General features: G+C 47.3%; 1 protein-coding gene across 5 annotated transcripts in view; it reads right to left on the minus strand.

Moving 5' to 3' along the window:
- LOC139415772 (aminoacyl tRNA synthetase complex interacting multifunctional protein 1b) overlaps positions 1-15,000 on the minus strand; it is a 30,165-nt gene that overhangs the window by 4,104 nt on the left and 11,061 nt on the right. For 3 of the 5 annotated variants that reach the window (XM_071163854.1, XM_071163853.1, XM_071163858.1), the window contains exons 2-4: positions 9,063-9,166; positions 8,047-8,160; positions 6,866-6,994 (exon numbers count right to left, since the gene is read on the minus strand). In XM_071163854.1, the coding sequence (XP_071019955.1) occupies positions 6,866-6,994; positions 8,047-8,160; positions 9,063-9,166 (347 nt within the window). The remainder of the gene's footprint in view (positions 1-6,865; positions 6,995-8,046; positions 8,161-9,062; positions 9,167-15,000) is intronic. The other 2 variants (XM_071163857.1, XM_071163856.1) reach the window with 1 other exon arrangement.

Genomic DNA, 15,000 nt, shown 5'->3' on the forward strand with positions numbered 1-15,000 from the left:
TGAGGTTTAAATATATAGAGTACTGTACACACTACAATTACTGAGGTTTAAATATATAGAGTACTGAACACACTACAATTACTGAGGTTTAAATATATAGAGTACTGTACACACTACAGTTACTGAGGTTTAAATATATAGAGTACTGTACACACTACAATTACTGAGGTTTAAATATATAGAGTACTGAACACACTACAATTACTGAGGTTTAAATATATAGAATACTGTACACACTACAATTACTGAGGTTTAAATAAGCTCAACTGGACACCTTAACGAGGCAGTGAATGAGCTGAGAGAGAAAGCACGCAGGGTATTCTACGCCATTAAAAAACTAATTCAAATTGAAAAACGAATTGAATATGTCATTGAACCAATTGCACTTCATGGCAGCGAGGTGTGGGGTCCACTTGCAAAACAAGATTTCACCCAATGAGACAAAAACACCCCATTGAAACCCTGCATGCAGAGTTCTGTAAGATTCTCCTACATGTCCAGAGGAAAACTACAAACATGCAAACTATTTGACCATGGTTACTGATCATGGCCAAATAGATAGAGTTAGAGTTCAGATAGAGTTCAGTGTGTCAAATCGCAGGGCCTGTTGTCCGGACCTCTGGCAGTCTCTATGGGTGTGCCACAGGGTTCAATTCTCGGGCCGACTCTTTTCTCTGTATACATCAATGATGTCGCTCTTGCTGCTGGTGATTCTCTGATCCACCTCTACGCAGACGACACTATTCTGTATACTTCTGGCCCTTCTTTGGACTCTGTGTTAACAAACCTCCAGACGAGCTTCAATGCCATACAACCCTCCTTCCGTAGCCTTAGCTTTCCTAACTGCCTGTGTATATTGGTTTCTAACTTCCCTGAAAAGTTGCATATCGCGGGGGCTGTTCGATGCTAATGCAGAACGCCACAGGATGTTTTTGTGCTGGTCAAGGGCAGTCAGGTCTGGAGTGAACCAAGGGCTATATCTGTTCTTAGTTCTACATTTTTTTGAATGGGGCATGCTTATATATTAAGATGGTGAGGAAAGCACTTTTAAAGAATAACCAAGCATCCTCTACTGACGGAATGAGGTCAATATCCTTCCAGGATACCCGGGCCAGGTCGATTAGAAAGACCTGCTCGCTGAGGTGTTTCAGGGAGCGTTTGACAGTGATGAGAGGAGGTCGTTTGACCGCTGACCCATTACGGATGCAGGCAATGAGGCAGTGATCGCTGAGATCTTGGTTGAAGACAGCAGAAAACAACATCTGTCACTCCAGTGTTCGTTTGCTTTATTGTAATGACTTCACCACTATGGCCTATTTATTGCCTTACCTCCTTACTTCATTTGCACAGATTTTCTATTGTGTTATTGACTGTTGTTTATTCCATGTGTAACTCTGTGTTGTTGTTTTTTGTCACACTGCTTTGTTTTATCTTGGTTTCAGTTGTAAATGAGAACTTGTTCTCAACTGGCCGACCTGGTTAAATAAAGGGGAAATACAAATAAAACAGGCTCAGTGAGCACAGCCTTGCCATTGAGATGAAAACCTGGCTCCCTGTAGAGGAAAGGCTGTGCAACCACTGTACCACAGCAGAACCCGAGACGGAGCTGCATTTCCTGACAAAATGTCAAAAATATAAAACAATTAGAGAATGTCATTTTCCCAAATTTGAAACCCTTATTCAAGATTTCAAAGACCTCTCTGATGAGGATAGTCTACCTGTCCTGTTGGGGGAGGACGCAGAGAGCTGTGGGTTGGCAGCGCACTACTACAGGCATTGCTGCCTGGCATAAGATGAGGGACCGTGTCTGACAGACCACTACATTGCTGCCTGGCATAAGATGAGGGACCGTGTCTGACAGACCACTACATTGCTGCCTGCCATAAGATGAGGGACCGTGTCTGACAGACCACTACATTGCTGCCTGGCATAAGATGAGGGACCGTGTCTGACAGACCACTACATTGCTGCCTGGCATAAGATGAGGGACCGTGTCTGACAGACCACTACATTGCTGCCTGGCATAAGATGAGGGACCGTGTCTGACAGACCACTACATTGCTGCCTGGCATAAGATGAGGGACTGTGTCTGACAGACCACTACATTGCTGCCTGGCATAAGATGAGGGACCGTGTCTGACAGACCAACCAACCTGCCCTTTATTATCGCTGTTGTCCCATTGACAATATTGATTATTATTATATTAATTATGTTAATATTGTAAATCTCCAAAGTAAGCTTTGGCATTATGTATATTGATATGTCATGCCAATAAAGCAAATTGAATTGAGAGAGAGAGAGAGAGAGACAGAGAGAGAGAGAGAGAGAGAGAGAGAGAGAGAGAGAGAGAGAGAGACAGAGAGAGAGAGAGAGAGAGACAGAGAGAGAGAGAGAGAGACAGAGAGAGAGAGAGAGACAGAGAGAGAGAGAGAGACAGAGAGAGAGAGAGAGAGAGAGAGAGAGAGAGAGAGAGACAGAGACAGAGATGGAGAGAGTCAGAGAGAGAGACAGAGAGAAAGACAGAGAGAGAGAGAGAGAGAGAGAGAGACACAGAGAGAGAGAGAGAGAGAGAGAGAGAGGGGGGAGAGGGGGAGAGGGAGAGAGAGGGCAAGGGGGAGAGAGAGAGAGAGAGAGAGAGAGGGAGAGATTGTAACAGGCAACCTCAACTCTCAGTCTCGCTACCAGTATCCCCTCCAGCATTCCCATCACATCCACAGACCCCTGTCCCCGAATGCTGTTCTTTTGGGTCTTCCATATCGCTAATTTTGCTGCCCCTAACACAAAATTAAGCAACACAAGTACACCCTATTGACTAAACCTGGACTTTCGCCCAAATATAAACATTTGGGAAGAGAAAACCTCTCCCAATGTTGAGAACCAATCAGTGATCAGTTCAATCATCCCGACCAACCTGGGACACAGTAAATACAGATGTGCCAGAGTTTCAGACTCTGAAACTCCTTCAACACAGAATGGACACCCCTCCCCAACAGTAGGATCCAGGTGTACCAGATACATATTGGACACCCCTCCCCAACAGTAGGGTCCAGGTATACCAGATACATATTGGACACCCCTCACCAACAGGAGGGTCCAGGTGTACCAGATGCAGAATGGACACCCCTCCCCAACAGTAGGGTCCAGGTGTACCAGATACATATTGGACACCCCTCCCCAACAGGAGGATCCAGGTGTACCAGATGCAGAATGGACACCCCTCCCCAACAGGAGGGTCCAGGTGTACCAGATGCAGAATGGACACCCCTCCCCAACAGGAGGATCCAGGTGTACCAGATGCAGAATGGACACCCCTCCCCAACAGTAGGATCCAGGTGTACCAGATGCAGAATGGACACCCCTCCCCAACAGGAGGAACCAGGTGTAGCAGATGCATATTGGTGTCTATGGCTCCATGTATTATCCTCCATTGTAGGTCAGCTGTTTTAAATAGGCAGTTTGTTTAATGATCGCCAACAGCCTTTTGGGGAGGCAGCTGGACCAAACACACCCGCCCACCTCATCGATTTTACCCCTTCCAAGGAAGAAGCACGGGACACTTTTACACATTATGTACATGTTCTTCTTACCCACCGCCTTGAACTCCCCCACCGCCTTGAACTCCCCCATCTCCTTGAACTCCCCCACCTCCTTGAACTCCCCCACCTCCTTGAACTCCCCCAGCTCCTTGAACTCCCCCACCTCCTTGAACTCCCCCAGCTCCTTGAACTCCCCCAGCTCCTTGAACTCCCCCAGCTCCTTGAACTCCCCCACCTCCTTGAACTCCCCCACCGCCTTGAACTCCCCCATCTCCTTGAACTCCCCCACCTCCTTGAACTCCCCCAGCTCCTTGAACTCCCCCACCTCCTTGAACTCCCCCAGCTCCTTGAACTCCCCCAGCTCCTTGAACTCCCCCAGCTCCTTGAACTCCCCCACCTCCTTGAACTCCCCCAGCTCCTTGAACTACCCCAGCTCCTTGAACTCCCCCACCTCCTTGAACTCCCCCAGCTCCTTGAACTCCCCCAGCTCCTTGAACTCCCCCAGCTCCTTGAACTCCCCCACCGCCTTGAACTCCCCCAGCTCCTTGAACTCCCCCAGTTCCTTGAACTCCCCCACCTCCTTGAACTCCCCCATCTCCTTGAACTCCCCCAGCTACTTGAACTCCCCCACCTCCTTGAACTCCCCCACCTCCAGGGTATGGAAGGAAAGCAGCATCCCCTCGTCCTCCTCTAATGCCCCCACCGCAGCACTAACATTCAGCACAGGGAACACATCATCCAGACCCTCCGTCCACCAATCAGAGTTGGAAGTATCAGTCACATACTGCAGATGAAGTACTGGCAAGGAGTCACAGACCTCAGTTACGACATTCCTCAGTAGGCGAGATGATCGGATCCCTGTTGTTTCTCCCAGCTCCTCCAATGATCTGCTCCTGCTCCGCATCAGATGACCCAGCTTGGTACACCCCACACCTAACAGGCATGAACGTAGGCTGGCTGAACCCAGAGCACGGGATTGGATGGCAGTGTTGAAAAAAAGAGGCTCTTCAAAAAGCCACATCCCTGGTGGCGTGCCGGGCCTAATGCATAACAGACTCATAGAATGGAGTCAGAAGCCCCCCTGGTAACCATGGAGTGGACCCTATCTGAATCCCCTGGTAACCATGGAGCGGACCCTATCTGAATCCCCTGGTAACCATGGAGCGGACCTCGCCTACCCACAGAGATTCACTCTTTCCCCAGTTGGCTCTACCTGAGGAGGGCCCCTCATACACCTTTAGAGCGTTTGACAGAACCTTAACATCCTCCTATAATAAAAACTGTCACGTCATTTGCATAAAAATACTTCCTGTGTGTTCAGTCAGTTATGGACAGATCCTCTTTATTAGCTACAGATATTATGAGCACTGCTGCCTATTGGACGTGTGTGTGTGTGTGTGCATGCTTTGTGTACAGTGTGTGTGTCTCTCTCCCTGCTAGCCACACATCATCTTCTTCATGGTCAAATTGGTGAGTTGGTCCTAGGTTGAGTTCATGTTGCCAAAAGGTTGTCGTTGTCTAGCAGCTGTAATGTTACTGTGTCTAACTGAAACAAGGAAGTCCCTAGATTTTGCTCGCCTGAAGTAGAGTATCTCATGATAAGCTGTAGACCACAATATTTGCCAAGAGAGTTTTCATCTATACTTTTCGTGGCTGTTTATTTACCACCACAGACAGATGCTGGCACTAAGACCGCACTCAGTCAGCTGTATAAGGAAATAAGCAAACAGGAAACCTCTCACCCAGAGGCGGCGCTCCTAGTGGCCGGAGACTTTAATGCAGGGAAACTTAAATCAGTTCTACCAAATATCTATCAACAAGTTAAATGTGCAACCAGAGGAAGAAAAAAAAACCTCTAGACCATCTTTACTCCACACACAAAGACCCGTACAAAGCTCTACCTCGCCCTCCATTTGGTCTAATCTGACCATAATTCCATCCTCCTGATTCCTGCTAAAGCAGGAAGTACCAGTGACTCGCTCAATACAGAAGTGGTCAGATGACGCGGATGCCAAAGCTACAGGATTGTTTTTCTAGCACAGTCTGGAATATGTTCCGGGATTCATCCAATTGCATTGAGGAGTAAACCCCATCAGTCACTGGCTTCATCAATAAGTGCAGTGTCTGTACGTACATACCACAACCAGAAACCATGGATTACAGGTAACATCCGCACTGAGATAAAAGGGTAGAGCTGCCGCTTTCAAGGAGTGGGACTCTATCCCAGAAGCTTATAAGAAATCCCGCTACGCCCTCAGACGAACCATCAGACAAGCAAAGTGTCAATACAGGGCTAAGAGGAGTCAGTTTGTCTGTCTCAGTGACTTCTAGAGAAGACATCTATCTCCACCACCCTCTCTACAGCCCTCTCCACCTCCCTCTCTACCATCCCTCTCCACCGCCCTCTCCACCTCCCTAACCACCTCCCTCACCACCTCCCTCTCTACCGCCTTCTCTACCATCACTCTCCACCTCCCTCACCACCTCCCTCTCTACCGCCTTCTCTACCACCCTCTCCACCTCCCTCTCCACCGCCCTCTCTACCACCCTCTCCACCTCCCTCTCCACCTCCCTCTCCACCTCCCTCTCCACCGCCCTCTCCACCACCCCTCTCCACCGCCCTCTCCACCGTCCCTCTCCACCGTCCCTCTCCACCACCCTCTCCACCTCCCTCTCCACCGCCCCTCTCCACTGCCCCTCTCCACCACCCTCTCCACCTTCCCTCTCTGCAGCCCTCTCCACCTCCCTCTCCACCTCCCTCTCCACCTTCTCTCTCTACAGCCCTCTCCACCTCCCTCTCCCTCTCCACCTTCCCTCTCTACAGCCCTCTCCACCTCCCTCTCCACCACCCTCTCCACCGCCCTCTCCACCGCCCTCTCCACCTCCCTCTCCACCTCCCTCTCCACCTCCCTCTCCACCTTCTCTCTCTACAGCCCTCTCCACCTCCCTCTACCTCTCCACCTTCCCTCTCTACAGCCCTCTCCACCGCCCTCTCTACCACCCTCTCTACAGTTACTTGTCTGTAATCTTCAGTATAGAGTCCTAGCTGCATTAAATCTAATCAAAAATATTCATCTGGTCTTCTCTAGAAGTCACTGTGCAGACAAATGGACTCCTAACTACTGATTGTCTGTCTCAGTTAGCAAAGTGTTAATTTGTTGATTTTGTCTTCTCTTTTACATTGATTGACATTAAACCATTGCATTGGTCACAGTTGTCTATCTGTGTGTGTTTGTCAGTGTGTGTGTGTGTTTGTCAGTGTGTGTGTGTGTGTGTGTGTGTGTGTGTGTGTGTGTGTGTGTGTGTGTGTGGGGGGGGTATTACTCACCCTTCCTCTCTCCTCTCCTCCTCCTCCCATCTCTTTCCCTGACGGGGCCAGGTTTGGGGTTGGGGCCTGGGGCATAGAGGGCAGCTGTGGACCCCGGGGCAGTCAGTTTGGAGGCGGCTGCTGCTTTGGCTGGAAACACACAGATAATTGAGGGTATAAAGCAATCAATCAGTCAGCCAGCCAGTCAGTAAGCCAGTCAGTTAACCAGTCAGTTAGTTGACCAGTCAGTAAGTCAGCCAGCCAGTCAGTAAGTCACCCAGTCAATCAATCAGTCAGCCAGCCAGTCAGTAAGCCAGTCAGTTAACCAGTCAGTTAGTTGACCAGTCAGTAAGTCACCCATTCAATCAGTCAGTCAGCCAGCCAGTCAGTAAGTCACCCAGTCAATCAGTCAGTCAGCCAGCCAGTCAGTAAGTCACCCAGTCAATCAGTCAGTCAGTAAGCCAGTCAGTAAGCCAGTCAGTTAACCAGTCAGTTACTTAACCAGTCAGCTAACCAGTCAGTCAGTTAACCAGTCAGTTAACCAGTTAGTCAGTTAACCAGTGTTGAAGGATTTTTATCAATAATGACTAAATAATGTAATGTATACATTTGTATACATTTGGTGTAGAGTTCAAACTAACAGAGTTATATGCTGTCTGTTAAAGAATATGTTGGTACATAGGCCAAGAGGAAGGGTCAACAGACAACTCGTGACCTGGTCAGCCAGCCAGTCAGTTAACCAGTCAGCCAGCCAGTCAGTTAACCAGTCAGTCAGCCAGTCAGTTAACCAGTCAGCCAGTCAGTTAACCAGTGAGCTAGTCAGTCAGTTAACCAGTCAGCCAGTCAGTTAACTAGTCAGCCAGCCAGTCAGTTAACCAGTCAGCCAGCCAGTCAGTGAACCAGTCAGTTAACCAGTCAGTTAACCAGTCAGTTAACCAGTCAGCCAGTCAGTTAACTAGTCAGCCAGCCAGTCAGTTAACTAGTCAGCCAGCCAGTCAGTTAACCAGTCAGTTAACTAGTCAGCCAGCCAGTCAGTTAACCAGTCAGCCAGCCAGTCAGTTAACCAGTCAGTTAACTAGTCAGCCAGCCAGTCAGTTAACCAGTCAGCCAGCCAGTCAGTTAACTAGTCAGCCAGCCAGTCAGTTAACCAGTCAGCCAGCCAGTCAGTTAACCAGTCAGTTAACCAGTCAGCCAGTCAGTACCTTTCTTCTTCTGTTGTTTCTCAGTGAGTAGAATCTTCAGGTCAGAGATGTCTTTCTTTAGCTTAGCGTTCTCAACCAACAGCTTCTTCTCTTCTCTCACCGTTTTCTGCAAGACTACAGAGGTAATACTTATTAACATGTTATAAACACTTATTAACATGTTATAAACACTTAATGACATTTCATAAATTATTTATTAATGCTTTACAAATGGCAAAGCCCAGGCATCGTTAGAGAGAGAGAGAGAGAGAAACAGAACGAGAGGCAGAGAGAAAGAAAAGAGAATGAGAGAGAAAGAGAGAGAGAGAGAGACAGAGAGAGAGAGAGACAGACAGAGAGAGAGAGAGACAGACAGACAGAGAGAGGGAGAGAGAGAGAAAGACAGAGAAAGAGGTAGACAGAGAGAGAAAGAGAGAGAGAGAGAGAGAGAGAGAGAGAGAGAGAGAGAGAGCAATAGACAGAGAGAAACAGACAGAGGCAGACAGAGAGAGAGAGAGAGAGAGAGAGAGGGAGAGAGGGAGACAGAGACAGAGAGAGAGGGAGAGAGGGAGAGAGGGAGACAGAGAGACAGAGACAGAGACAGAGAGAGAGGGAGAGAGGGAGACAGAGAGACAGAGAGAGAGAGACAGAGAGCCAGACAGAGAGAGAGAGAGAGAGACAGAGAGAGAGACAGACAGAGAGAGACAGAGAGAGAGACAGACAGACAGAGAGAGACAGAGAGAGAGAGAGAGAGAGAGAGAGAGAGAGAGAGAGGGAGAGAGAGAGAAAGACAGAGAAAGAGGTAGACAGAGAGAGAAAGAGAGAGAGAGAGAGAGAGAGAGAGAGAGAGAGAGAGCAATAGACAGAGAGAAACAGACAGAGGCAGACAGAGAGAGAGAGAGAGAGGGAGAGAGGGAGACAGAGACAGAGACAGAGGGAGAGAGGGAGACAGAGAGACAGAGAGAGAGAGACAGAGAGCGAGAGACAGAGAGAAAGAGACAGAGAGCGAGAGAGAGAGACAGACAGTGTTTTCTTACGTTCCTTGTCCTTCAGCAGCAGGACCTGTGTTTTGAAATACTCCATGATCATTTCACTCTCCTTAGGGTCCAGCTTCCCCAGAGCTGTCAGACCTGGTGTACTACTGGGGGAGAAACAAAGCTCAGTAATCACTATTGCATCAAATTGTCTCAATCAATCAAATAATCCCATTTTTAGTCACAAACACATATACAGCTGTTATTGCGGGTGTAGCGAAATCCTAGCTCCAAAAGTGCAGTAATATCTAACAATACACATAGATCTAAAAGTTAAATAAAGGAATACAGAAATACAGAAATATTAGGGCGAAGTCCGGAGCATAAATCCAATATATAGATATAGTACCAGTCAAAAGTTTGGACACACCTACCAATTCAAGGGTTGTTCTTTATTTTTGACTATTTTATACATCACAACTATGAAATAACACATATGGAATCATGAAGTAACCAAAAAAAGTGTTAAACAAATCAAAATATATTTTCTATTTTAGATTCTTCAAAGTAGCCACCCTTTGCCTTGATGACAGCATGACACACTCTTGGCATTCTCTCAACCAGCTTCATGAGGTAGTCACCTGGAATGCTTTTCCAACAGTCTTGAAGGAGTTCCCACACATGCTGAGCACTTGTTGGCTGCTTTTCCTTCACTCTGCAGTCCAGCTCATCCCAAATCATTGAGGTCGGGTGATTGTGGAGGTCACCTGATGCAGCACTCCAGGTGTTATGGGTAATTGTCCTGTTGAAAAACAAATTATAGTCCCACAAAGTGCAGATCAGATGCGATGGCGTATCGCTGCACAATGCTGTGGTAGCCATGCTGGTTAAGAAGTGTTCCTTGAATTCTAAATCACTGAAAATGTCACCTGCAAAGCAACCCCAAACCATCACACCTCCTCCTCCTCCATGCTTCATGTTGGAAACAACACATGCGGAGATCATCCGTTCACCTACTCAGTCTCTCACAAAGACACAGCGGTTGGAACCAAAGATCTCACATTTGGACTCATCAGAACCAAAGGGCAGATTTCCACCGGTCTAATGTCCATTGTTCGTGTTTCTCGGCCCAAGCAAGTCTCTTCTTATTGTTGGTGTCCTTTAGTAGTGGTTTCTTTGCAGCAATTCGGCCATGGAGGCCTGATTCATGCAGTCTCCTCTGAACAGTTGATGTTGAGATGTGTCTGTTACTTGAAATCTGTGAAGCATTTATTTGGGCTGCAATTTTAAAGGCTGGTAACTCTAATGAACTTATCCTCTGCAGCGGAGGTAACTCTGGGTCTTCCTTTCCTGTGGCGGTCCTCATGAGAGACAGTTTCATCATAGCGCTTGATGGTTTTTGTGACTGCACCTGAAGAAACTTTCAAAGTTCTTGAAATTTTCCGGATTGACTGACCTTCATGTCTTACTGTAATGATGGATTGTCGTTTCTCTTTGCTTATTTGAGCTGTTCTTGCCATAATATGGACTTGGACTTTTACCAAATAGGTCTGTCTTCCGTATACCACCTCTACCTTGTCACAACACAGGTGATTGGCTCAAACACATTAAGAAGGAAATAAATTCCACAAATTAACTTAATCCAGGTGACTACCAAGCTAGTTGAGAGAATGCCAAGAGTGTGCAAAGCTGTCATCAAGACAAAGGGTGGATATTTTGAAAAACAATATTTAAATATATTTAGATTTGTTTAACACTATTTTGGTTACTACATGATTCCATATGTTTTATTTCATAGATCTGATGTCTTCACTATTATTCTACAATGTAGAAAATACTACAATATATTTTTTAAATATGTTATAGACAGTATTCGGATAGAATATGTAGTATATCTGTAGAATACGTAGGATAGAATAGTATATGTACAGCAATAGTTGAATAGGACGGACTTGACTAGAATACAGTATATCCATGAGAAGTCAGTAAAACAGTATGTAAACATTACTAAAGTGACCAGTGTTCCATCTCTATGTAAACATTATTAAAGTGACCCGTGTTCCATCTCTATGTAAACATTATTAAAGTGACCCGTGTTCCATCTCTATGTAAACATTATTAAAGTGACCAGTGTTCCATCTCTATGTAAACATTACTAAAGTGACCAGTGTTCCATCTCTATGTAAACATTATTAAAGTGACCCGTGTTCCATCTCTATGTAAACATTACTAAAGTGACCCGTGTTCCATCTCTATGTAAACATTATTAAAGTGACCAGTGTTCCATCTCTATGTAAACATTATTAAAGTGACCAGTGTTCCATCTCTATGTAAACATTATTAAAGTGACCCGTGTTCCATCTCTATGTAAACATTATTAAAGTGACCCGTGTTCCATCTCTATGTAAACATTATTAAAGTGACCAGTGTTCCATCTCTATGTGCAACAGCCTCAAAGGTGCAGGCTTGTAACCGAGTAACCGGGTGGTGACAGTGACTAAGTTCAGGGCAGGATACTGAGTGGAGGCCCAGCTAGTGATGGCTATTTAACAGTCTGATGGCCATGAGATAGAAGCTGTTTTTCAGTCTCTCGGTCACAGCTTAAATGCACCTGTACTGACGCCTTCTGGATGATAGCGGGGTGAACAGGCAGGGGCTCGGGTGGTTGATGTCCCTGATGATCTTTTTGGCCTTCCTGTGACATCGGGTGGTGTAGGTGTCCTGGAGGGCAGGTAGACTGCCCTCTGTGATGCGTTGGGCAGACCTCACTACCCTCTGGAGAGCCCTGCAGTTGTGGACGGTGCAGTTGCCGTACCAGGCGGTGATGCAGCCTGACAGGATGCTCTCAATGGTGCATCTGTAAAAGTTTGTGAAGGTTTTAGGGGCCAAGCCAAATTTCTTCAGCCTCCTGAGGTTGAAGAGGCGTTGATGCATCTTCTTCACCACGCTGTCTGTGTGGGTGGACCATTTCAGTTTGTCCGTGATGTGGACGCCGAGGAACTTGAAGCTCTTCACCTTCTCCACTGTGGCCCTGTCGATGTGAATAGGGCCGTGCTCCCTCTTCTGTTTCCCTGAAGTCCACGATCTGCTCCTTCATTTTGTTGATGTTGAGGGAGAGGTTACTTTCCTGGCACCACTCTGCCAGGGCCCTCACCTCCTCCATGTAGGCCGTCTCATCATTGTTGGTAATCAGGCCTACCACTGTTGGGTCGTCTTCAAACTTGATGATTGAGTTGGAGGCGTGTGTGGCCAGGCAGTCATGGGTGAACAGGGAGTACAGGAGGGGGCTGAGCATGCACCCTTGTGGGGCCTCTGTGTTGAGGATCAGAGTAGTGTTTCCTACCTTTGGGGGCGGCCCGTCAGGAAGTCCAGGACTCCTGTTGCACAGGGCCCCGAGTCTAATGATGAGCTTGGAGGGTACTATGGCGTTAAATGCTGAGCTATAGTCAATGAACAGCATTCTCAGTTAGGTATTCCTCTTGTCCAGATGGGTTAGGGCAGTGTGCAGTGTGGTTGCGATTGCGTCGTCTGTGGACCTATTGGGGCGGTAAACAAATTGGAGTGGGTCTAAGGTGACAGGTAGGGGGGAGGTGATATGGTCCTTGACTAGTCTCTCAAAGCACTTCATGATGACAGAAGTGAGTGCTATGAGTGATAGTCAGTTAGTTCAGTTACCTTGGTTTTCTTGGGTACAAGAACTTGACGCAAGTCGGGACCGCAGACTGTGTTAGGGATTGATTATGTCTGTAAACACTCCAGCCAGCTGGTCTGTGTATGCCTCTGAGGACAAGGCTTGGCGTGCTGTCTGGGCCGGCAGCCTTGCCAGGGATAACATGGTTAAATGTCTTACACACATCGACCATGGAGAACGAGAGCAGCATCGGTGACACTGTGTTATCCTCAAAGCGGGCGAAGATGGTGTTTAGCTTGTCTGAGAGCAATGTCAGTGGTAATCAAATGGCTACCCAGACTACTTGCATTGTCGTCGTCGTCCCCCCCCCCCCCATCCCTCTGTTCATTATCTACACACAGTCATTTTAATAACTCTACCTACATGTACATATTAAATCAACTAACCGGTGCCCCCGCACATTGCCTCTGTACCGGTACCCCCTGTATATAGCCTCCACATTGCCTCTGTACCAGTACCCCCTGTATATAGCCTCCACATTGACTCTGTACCGGTACCCCCTGTATATAGCCTCCACATTGACTCTGTACCGGTACCCCCTGTATATAGCCTCCACATTGACTCTGTACCGGTACCCCCTGTATATAGCCTCCACATTACCTCTGTACCGGTACCCCCTGTATATAGCCTCCACATTGACTCTGTACCGGTACCCCCTGTATATAGCCTCCACATTGACTCTGTACCGGTACCCCCTGTATATAGCCTCCACATTGACTCTGTACCAGTACCCCCTGTATATAGCCTCCACATTGACTCTGTACCGGTATCCCCTGTATATAGCCTCCACATTGACGCTGTACCGGTACCCCCTGTATATAGCCTCCACATTGACTCTGTACCGGTACCCCCTGTATATAGCCTCCACATTACCTCTGTACCGGTACCCCCTGTATATAGCCTCCACATTGACTCTGTACCGGTACCCCCTGTATATAGCCTCCACATTACCTCTGTACCGGTACCCCCTGTATATAACCTCCACATTGACTCTGTACCGGTACCCCCTGTATATAGCCTCCACATTGACTCTATACTGGTTCCCCCTGTATATAACCTCCACATTAACTCTGTACCGGTACCCCCTGTATATAGCCTCCACATTGACTCTATACTGGTACCCCCTGTATATAGCCTCCACATTGACTCTGTACCGGTACCCCCTGTATATAGCCTCCACATTGACTCTGTACCGGTACCCCCTGTATATAGCCTCCACATTGACTCTGTACCAGTACCCCCTGTATATAGCCTCCACATTGACTCTGTACCGGTACCCCCTGTATATAGCCTCCACATTGACTCTGTACCGGTACCCCCTGTATATAGCCTCCACATTGACTCTGTACTGGTACCCCCTGTATATAGCCTCCACATTGACTCTGTACCAGTACCCCCTGTATATAGCCTCCACATTGACTCTGTACCGGTACCCCCTGTATATAGCCTCCACATTGACTCTGTACCGGTACCCCCTGTATATAGCCTCCACATTGACTCTGTACTGGTACCCCCTGTATATAGCCTCCACATTGACTCTGTACTGGTACCCCCTGTATATAGCCTCCACATTGACTCTGTACTGGTACCCCCTGTATATAGCCTCCACATTGACTCTGTACTGGTACCCCCTGTATATAGCCTCCACATTGACTCTGTACCGGTACCCCCTGTATATAGCCTCCACATTGACTCTGTACTGGTACCCCCTGTATATAGCCTCCACATTGACTCTGTAACGGTACACCCTGTATATAGTCTCCACATTGACTCTGTACCGGTACACCCTGTATATAGTCTCCACATTGACTCTGTACTGGTACCCCCTGTATATAGCCTCCACATTGACTCTGTACCGGTTCCCCCTGTATATAGCCTCCACATTGACTCTGTACTGGTACCCCCTGTATATAGCCTCACTACTGTTACTTTACTGCTGCTCTTTAATTATTTGTTTTATTTATTAGTATTTTTTACTTATCTATTTTTTTCTTAAAACTTATTTTTCTTAAAACTGCATTGTTGGTCAAGGGCTTATAAGTTAGCATTTCACTGTAAGATCTACATCTGTTGTATCCAGTAAAAAATGTATTTGATTTGGAGGCTGGTGACAGACAGATCTAGTGACGTGGAGACTAGTGACAGACAGACCTAGTGACGTGGAGGCTAGTGACAGACAGACAGAGTGACGTGGAGACTAGTGACAGACAGACAGGGTGACGTGGAGACTAGTGACAGACAGACAGGGTGATGTGGAGACTAGTGACAGACAGACAGAGTGACGTGGAGGCTAGTGACAGACAGGCAGAG

The sequence above is a fragment of the Oncorhynchus clarkii genome, chromosome 9 (genome assembly GCF_045791955.1).
Source record: "Oncorhynchus clarkii lewisi isolate Uvic-CL-2024 chromosome 9, UVic_Ocla_1.0, whole genome shotgun sequence".
Classification (NCBI taxonomy): Eukaryota; Metazoa; Chordata; class Actinopteri; order Salmoniformes; family Salmonidae; genus Oncorhynchus; species Oncorhynchus clarkii.